At 35.0% G+C, this 9,466-nt stretch overlaps 1 protein-coding gene across 1 annotated transcript in view; it reads left to right on the forward strand.

Moving 5' to 3' along the window:
• Positions 1-8,524, forward strand: part of mAChR-B (muscarinic acetylcholine receptor) — a 102,313-nt gene extending 93,789 nt beyond the window's left edge. The window contains exon 5 of the mRNA XM_065357707.1: positions 3,016-8,524. Coding sequence (XP_065213779.1) covers positions 3,016-5,249 — 2,234 coding nt within the window. The 3' untranslated portion in view covers positions 5,250-8,524. The remainder of the gene's footprint in view (positions 1-3,015) is intronic.
• The last annotated feature ends 942 nt before the right edge of the window (positions 8,525-9,466 follow it).

Consider the following 9,466-nt stretch of genomic DNA (forward strand, 5'->3'; position numbering starts at 1 on the left):
TTTCTTGGCATTACGAATACCTTCGCAGCCGAAAAATCTTTTGTTTTGGCAAATTTTCTTCGTATTCTGCCAACACAGCTACTTTTTTCACCATTGTCGTAATTTGAAGGTTGAATGAAAAAATATTTCAAAAGCAACATGAAATCGATTTTCTTTCAATCATTCGTTTAAAATGCATCGAGGTGTTCGATGCAGTCTTTATTTGGGTACTTTTTTTTTCTCGACAAAATGTATTCTTTTTAAGTTCATTTACCTAAGTACCTATAATAATCGCGCAAAAAGACGAATATTTCTGAATCGATTCACTAAAGGCAACTTTTATCATCAGATTTTTATCTCAACTTCACATTGAAAGTGGTAATTGTTTTGAAAGGTTACTTTGTTTTAACGGTATAACCCTCTGGGGCTTCTTTTTTTACTTTCTTTAAACTTCAGATCGAGCTCGTTATTCAAATTTCCGTAAACAATTACGAATTGCGCATTCTTTCGTAAGCGAATAATATTTTTCACGACCGTAATAATAAGTCTACCCATCGATGTGTTTGTTTTTAATTATTTATCGAGAAAAAAAACTACCTAGCTACAAAAATAGCGTGTTCTTTGGATATCTACTACTTAATTTTACGAATTCGTGAATTCCTTCTTCAAAGTATTGTTTACTACAACAACGAAAGGCAGAATTTGTAATTTTCTAACGACTTATTTCGATTATAAGCTTATGCGCGTTAAGCAACGAGTGAAGCATGAAAGAAAATATGCGCGTTAGGTGAATAGGTATTTTTACTATAGTTATTTTTTCTCTATATTTATGTCATCTTGGTTGCGATTTTTTCTCTTACTTTTTTTTTTCTTTTTGAATTATTAATAGTTGACGATACTTGATAGGTAGGTATAAAGGTGTAGGTATATGGATGCATAACATTTGCTCGACGTGTCTTTACTCTTTACCCACCTAACCATATACATTTGAACCCCGTTAACCTTTTGTCGCGCGTCGTAATAGCTCAATACCTACTCGTCAAACATACGTATAGAAAGAAAATTCATAGATTTCAATTGCAAAATTGACGTTTTTCAATTTATGTGCAATTTAGAAGTAAAAGAGAAAGAAAAAAACGCAACGCAAGTGAACTTTCACAGGTATACAAGAATTTTACGCTACCAATGGCGCGTTAAAGACGTTGTGAAGTCAGTAAAAGAGTGTTTCGATTCGGCTTTTTATTCTTTCGACATATAAGCTCTCTTGAAAGATAAATCCTGTCTAGTACCTTTCCATATAAGATTCGGTAAAAATCTAATCTAAACATTTATCATACATCTTACGTCTCGGTAAGAATGAAAATTTCCCACAAAATCCCGATAAGGATAATAAAACTCGGACATGGCGAGAATATACTCGATGTATCGTGAGTTTTTACGCTTGCCGAGTATAAATCTAGATATGCATTTTGGTTTTAAAAAATTCGTAAAAAAATTCAAACGTAAACGATGCTAGATGTTTCTAGACGAATAATGTTGTTGAGATAATTTGATTTAAGATGATGTGGATAAGTGAGGTGTTAGGCTTTGGTCGTGTGATATATGAGACGATTGATATAGGCAATGATATTGTACGTAAAATAAATATATCTACCTCATTGGAAAGGGACAAAGACCTGAGGGAGACTCCTCCTCACTTCAAAAAAAAAAATATATGTATTAGTAAAATAAAAATATGGAATTGAGTATGAAATTAAATTGTCAAAACAATAGTAACGATAAGTGACCTATGTACAAAGCACAGATGAACAATCAATCCCCCCAACTGGGTCATTCCATGTCAGTTGGACCAAGAAGTAGTAAGGGGGTTCGGCGATTATTTTTAAATTTTTCCTGTGGAAAGACCTTCCGAAGGGATGACCAAAGGAGCGAATCGCAGGTCTCTAGCCTAGCCCATTTTTAAAGGCAGCCAGGGGGTGTCAAAGTTTTCAGTGAATCGAAAATATCATCCATTTCAGCAGTGGATTACTCGATTACCGAGATACCTACCAAAATGGATCATTCTCCCATAGTTAGGGGTTTTAAAAGGCTTTTTGGAGGTATCATAAAAATCAGTGTTGCCACTTCTTTTCGTACAAAAAATCAGCTCAAAAAGTTTTGAAACGTAGTTTTCATTTCGTTCCGACTCTCAAAAATTCTGAAAAAAATATATTATAGACAACTTTTTATGCTGAACAACATATTAAAAAATTGGGATGGTACCATGTTGCAAAGTTGATTATAAAAAATTTAAAGTTTGCGAAAAAATGGGATTTTTTGATTTAAAACATGAAAAAAAGTTTTGATACGTGAAGTTGACCCATTTGACCCCTATTTTTACGTATCTGTTGAAAAAGTTGAAAAAAACCTTTCACTCGATAAAATGAACTCCTCACAAAAAATCAAAATTCGAAAAAATTCAATTTTCAATTTCAAACATCAAAAAAAGTTTAAATTTATTGAGTTGTCTTATTTTGACCTGTTTCTGACGTACTTCATGAAAAAGTTGATAAAAATTACACTCACAACAAAAAAATAAAAATTCGTTCATTTTTTGAATCTTTTCGAATTTTGATTTTTTGGCTTTTATTTACCTACTTGATGAAAATTCTTTCCTATCTAAATGTATTTCCAATATCAATACCTATCAAAGTCGACGAATTATTTAAAATAAAGTTTTTCAAGTGTCCAGGACTCGAGGTAGGTACATGATGAATTTTTGGAGTCATTTTTTAATCTTTTCAATTCATTTATACCACGAGACGAATACCGAATCGGAATTTTGGCCTTCTTTTTGAAAAGATGTTGGTTTTCTAAAGCTTTAAGAGATGGATAGGCTACCTAAATCAAATTACTTTATCTCATTTCCAGATCCACGAGGGGGGAGGCGTGTTTTGAAAAAAGGCCTACTTGTAATATGCTCGCTCAATTTTTTTTTTCATCACCTCATGAACCCACACGTGCATAATACAGTTGGTATTCCGTTTTTGGTTACAGGTACTGTATCGATGCCATTTTATTCTGTGTACGTGATAACTGGATACTGGGAACTAGGGCCATTACTATGTGATTTGTGGCTTTCGGTGGATTACACGGTATGTCTTGTATCACAGTACACCGTATTATTAATAACAATCGATCGATACTGTTCGGTAAAATTCGCGGCCAAATATCGCGGTTGGAGGACGAAAAACAAAGTAATATGGATGGTGACGATAACGTGGATAGTACCGGCCTTGTTATTTTTCATTAGTATATTTGGTTGGGAGCATTTTGTCGGCTATCGCGATCTACTGCCAGGCCAATGCGCCGTACAATTCTTGAAAAACCCGGTCTTCAATACAGCCCTGATAATCGGATACTATTGGGTAACGTTGGTGGTGCTGTTCGTTTTGTACGGCGGAATCTACCGGGTAGCTTACGAGATGCAGAAGAAAAGCGAAGCGAAGCAAAGAAAAATGCGTTCCATGGTGGCACTCAGTGCGGGAGCGATGCAGGGAATGGCAGGCCGAGCGGCTGGTCTGGATTCCAAAGTTATCACTAGTGAGAATAATACTAAAGTCTGCCACGGCTTGACTGAGGGAGGTTTGACGGTGGGCCAGCAAAGTAGTGGCGGCGAGTCGACATCGGGTCAGAATATTTCGTCGAAATGCACAACGTCGTCCAATACTGCCACAAACAATCACGATAAAAAAACCGAAATCGTTATCGTCGAAAAAGAACGCAGCAGTAGTCCGACTTTTGAATCAGACGACGAGAGTTCTTCGAATAATAATATGGCTCCCAGTACGTGGATCTTGAGGCGGAAATCGGTGGCTGGGTTATTAGTGCAGTCAGCTTTGGTGAGTCCTCATACAGGTCCTGGTATCTTGCAACGATCGTTCGAACTTCAGACCGAATTATCTGTACCGAAATTCCAGAACAAAATTCCATCTCCGGCTAAAGTGATCAAAGCCGCATCTTACGAAAAAATTGAAGAGACTACGAAAGTGAAACCGTTTGAAAAACCAGAAGAAGCGATTACGCTGAAACGTAGCAGCGTTAACGGCATCATTAATGGAATGATACCGGAATTAAAAAGTTCAGAGCCGGTCAATCCTGTAGGCATCGTTAATGGTATGATACCAGAATCAAAAAGTCCCGAACCGGCGAATTCGCCTATTGAAACGTTAGCTGGATCGACTCCAGATCAATTATCATCTAAAACGCTTACTCCACTGGCTAGTCCAGGCAGTCCAGAAGAGAAAAGTGAAATTTCCGGTTCCGGTAAATGGAGCAATCAAAGTAGTTTGAAAAAATTCCATCGCATAATAACACCTCCGTCGCAGTTCCGCACCAGCACCTCGGTTTCAGAGAGTTCATCTTCCAGCTTAGGTCGACCAAAAAGTTTATTTATAGGCAACAGTACCGTCACCTACGATATGCTCATTGGTCTGGATACCGCCGATTTGAAATACATGGACGAAAGCTCCATAATCATACCGTCCCCAAACATCGAAAGTCCTCCATCTTCGATGAGTTTCCCAAACACATCGTCAACCGGGCCACCATCTCCGGTACACGTAGCAACCAGCACCACATCACTGCTACAAGCCGCCCTGCTAAGAGCTGCTGCTCAGCAAATGATGAATAGCAACTCAAAAGCCACCAATACGCCGGTCGTGTCCAAAGTTGATACCGCGGTTACCGTCGACCTTGATACCGAAAAAGCCTCTACCATGGTCATCACTGTCGAAGAAACCGAAGAACCTTCGCAAACCGCCGGAACGCCTGCTACCGTAGTATCAGCTATGTCCACTTCTGGAATAACCACTGCTCTGGCTCAAGAACAATACCAACTAGAAGAAAAATCAGACTCGAAAACCTCCAAAAAAGGTTCTACCAGAGAATTCATGAGATCTATTGGTAGTCGTTTCAAAGGTAAGAAGAGAAAAGCGGGGCCATTGTTCGGTAGACAGAAATCAAAATCTGAAAACCGAGCCAGAAAAGCATTTCGTACTATTTCGTTCATTTTGGGTGCGTTTGTAGCTTGTTGGACTCCTTATCATGTACTAGCATTAGTTGAGGGATTTTGTAAAGATCCTCCTTGTACCAATGAACATTTGTTTATGTTTTCTTATTTCCTATGCTACGCTAACAGCCCGATAAATCCTTTCTGTTATGCACTAGCCAATCATCAATTTAAGAAAACTTTTACGCGTATTTTAAAAGGCGATTTTCATATGACTTGAAATATGTACAAATTCAATACAAATTTATCTGTCGATTTCAGAATATACGTACACTCGTTACTTTTTTCCAATTTTGTACCCTGTCCTTACGTACAAATAAATTTCAATTTTGCAGGGTGTCCGATGTGTGATTGTATCCACATAAAATACCAAATTTTATAGACAAACAGAAAGCCCCTTCCAACGAAATGGGTTTGAATTTACCAGGGAGTCACATTTACCTGTTGCTTGTAGCTTTTTCAATTTTAAAGGAAGATACTTTTTTTGTTGAAGAACTTCGTTTGTTCATCCTCATAAGTTACTCTATAAAACTGAAGCTGAAATTACTCGTAATAAAAATTATATTTAAACATTTTTTTTTTTTTGAATATTCAGGTTTTTTCGGACACCCTGTAACTATAATAATAGAAAAATTTTCAATATTAGAATACCAAAAACATAATATAGAATTTTCCCACATGCGAGAATTTTTTTTAGAATCAAAAATACCTACCTATTTAAGTATAGCATCGAACAAAAAACTAATTGATCTTTAGAAAAAATTCTACGACGATTATATACCGAGAACAGAAGACTGTGATGTGTTAAAACATACGATTACGCATCATTAGGAGTTTCAAAACACGAGACAATACCATATTGTATATCAATATATATGTTTTTAAATGTTTTGATAGATTTTTATTTTATATAGTTAATTATTTTAAAATAATGTGCAGGTTACTAATCATGTTAATTGTGTATAAAACTTTTATATTCTTTTGTACAAAATACGTTTTTGTTTTTTTTGTTTTTATTTTGTTCGTTTTAATCACTACTATTTCCGTTAAAACAATCAGCGCGAGAATAAATAAAAATACTTTACAAATTACCTGAGCCCAATTTGTAAAGTAATTTTATTTTAATCGATATATCACATCAGAAACATGTAATTATTCTGCTATACATAGAGGTTCTCTTTCTACCCTTTTTGTTTTTCAATGTAACAAACTATACAATTACTTAACATAACTTTGTACGTCGTCGTCTTTGAAAAAGACGTTAATTTTTCAATGATTTTCAATTACAATTTTTTTTTTTTTTGTTAAGTTTAAGCGTCATTTCATTGTATGTACATATTCGTATGTTTGTATTGAAATAAGAAATCGAATCTGAGGGCATGTATAGATGTAATTATTTAGATAAATCAATAAAATAACCGCTAAAAATGCTACGCATAAAAAATTCAACAATTTACGAAAATATGAACTTTTTTTCAATTGGAAATACGAAATTTTCACATATCTTTTTTTTTTTTTGAAATACATACATATCTATCTTTTTGAAAGCAATGCTGAAAGAATTTATGTTTCTCTCTAGACACATTTGACATTTTTCTGCTGCTGGTGCAAATTCAAAAATTGGCAAACATTTGTTACTAAGACAAGTAGGTACAAGTACAAACTTTATTTTTGAACTAATAGTCGGGGGGCTCGCATAAGGATCACTTGCACACCCCTGCCGATCCTCCGAGACAACTTTTTTCTTGAAGGGGGAGTCCTAAGGAACATTTCTAGCCCTTATCCTCCTCAAAAAAAAGTGGCCCTACTTACAAAATGGCGGCCATTTTAATTGACAGGTCAGCCAAAATCGCAGATTTTGCGTTCCAACATAGGACTAGAATAAAAATTTTCAGATCGAAAGAGCAGGCAAAAATTCATCACCTGTCAAAACTTCAAGTGCTAAAGTGCTTTTTTCGATTTTGGTGAATTTTCAAAAATCAAATTTTGGCCAAAATGTGAGAAAAAAATCAACATTTTATCAAATTGACCTATTGAAATTTGGGATATACCCTATTTTCGACCTGCCAAATCGATTGGAAACTGTTTCAAACCGTTTTAAGGCACATTAAAATCCACCATATACAAAACAAAAATAAATTAATCCTACTTCACCATGAGTAGGTAGGATATGGAGAATGATATACACATCAGTAGAAAAAAATTCATAAGGAATATCACTTTTCCCTAGACAAAAATCTGAGAGAAGATCTGCAAAAGAAGGAAAAAATACAACGAAAATTATTCAATTTAAACCTGTAGTTTCTATACAAGTTTTTTGAAAAAATCCAGTCATTACACAGACACGTTTAAAAATCAAAAACCACTGACTTTTGTCACAAAAAGAGCAACAACAGGTTGAAAAACTTGCCTTTGCGGCGCAATGAAAGTATCAACATCGAAATTGAGTAGGTAGGTATTCTCTTACCATCATACTGCTATGAAAAATGTCACTGTGTTTGGAGATATTCTCATTATGATATAAAAGTAGTGATCTTTCTTGAAAGAAAAGGTTTAAAACAGTTTTACAAAATTATCAAAAATTCATAAGAACATAACATAAATGTACCATGTACCAATTCGTAGTTCAAAAAATTTCACATACGTATGTATGTACTTGATCAGTAATACCTATCTCAAAAATTTGCAAATTGGCGTAGCCAACAAAGTGGGTAATTAGAGAGAATGAGAGTTTGTTTTCAAAAAGATGCTTTGGTGCTTCAAAAAAATAAAAATAATGAACAAAAAATTTGACTGTTTAAAATACCTATTAACTTCCTCCGTCTTTCCAGATGAGAGCGAGAGGAAGTAGAAAGAAAATGCCATTTAGCTCACGTTAGCAACATTACCTCTACGATTCAACTAAAATTTCGTATTTCTTCGGTACCGATACGGTATCACACAACGCATAAATTCAATCAAAATTTAAAAGTAAAACCCACACGAAACATTATTAGGCCATAACCTGGGTAAAAAATCTTTAAACTTACGTTGTTCGCTACGCCTAGGAGATGAATCATTTTTTACGTCTACTCGAGAAAGTCGATGTAATGATAATAAAATCGTGTTATTTGAATTATCGAGTTTGACTCTACATTCGAATGATAATTTGTTACCAGAACCTAACAATAAAGTACTTGCAATTATGTTATCAATCACGTCGCAAAAGAAATTAGTTTAAAAATTCGTATATTGTAATCAAACATATTTTCAAATTGAGATTTTTTTATTGGCTTCGAATACTCGCCTAAAACATCATAAAATGCTTTTAGTTTCTTCCAAAATATCGAGGATGTTTTTCGAAGCATTTCTGTGTTAGTTACCTGAATTCTAATTCTTAGAGTTGTGTTATTTCCAGACAATTTATACTTTTATAATTAAAAAAAAAAATGATGTATCCGTTGTTAGTAATCAAGCCTAAAAGTGCTCTTTTCAATAAATGTTTTATCGCTGTGATTAGTAGGATTTTTTTTTGTTCTTTGATGATGCGCCTGGGTGTGCACTACTATTCATACACGCCAGTCTTAATTCACTTCCTAAAACTCATCGTAAATGGTATTATTTTCATGTCTAAAATACATTAATTTAAATCGTCGGTTGGTAATAATTACTTATTCGTATATCTGGACATTGCAATAAGTACCTAGCTAATGTATGTTCTATGGAAGCACGTGATTGTGCGATATTTGTTAAATTTACGCTTGCATACATTGCGCTATAGGTAACTGTGTCTATAGTGACCCACATAGCACGTATACGGTAAACGTTAAACGAGATTCTCTTGTAAACTGGTTTCGAATTATCGCACCGAAGAAGCTTCTTTCTCCCGTTTCGAGTCGTCGTCCTAAGAAGAATACCTTTACCCTTTTACCTCCACAGTGCACTCATATGACAACGGTCTACTGGTCAATGATTCATTCACACCGGAGCGCAAAGTGTTTTTTCGTTAATTGAAGTATTTACAAGAGTTTGTAATGCGTTTACGTTATAAATTTTAACGAGGCAATAAACCCGCGACGAGCCGAGTGATTTATCGTGACGCTTCTGCGAATTGAAATCTGAGTACGACCTTATAAACATCGAAAGTGTTTTCTTTTAAATGAACGCGTATAAAATATTCTCGGAGCGTATTCCGATCCACGCGTTATATTGCGTTGAACCCTTCGCCCCTTGATCTGAATTTGAGCTCAAGTTTTTACACCCAACCCGAGCCAAAAATCTAGTTAATTTGGTAAATTTTCTCACTATTTTCATTACACGAGCAAGCGGCGTCGGCATCTTGACGAAGAAAGATGAGACTTATTTCGCGAAATCTTAATCCCCTCTTATTTTAATCTTTCATATTTATACCTGCTTAAATGCTCGACGTAGAAAGTAAATTATCACCTGCAGCACTGT

The sequence above is a fragment of the Planococcus citri genome, chromosome 3 (assembly GCF_950023065.1).
Source record: "Planococcus citri chromosome 3, ihPlaCitr1.1, whole genome shotgun sequence".
Classification (NCBI taxonomy): Eukaryota; Metazoa; Arthropoda; class Insecta; order Hemiptera; family Pseudococcidae; genus Planococcus; species Planococcus citri.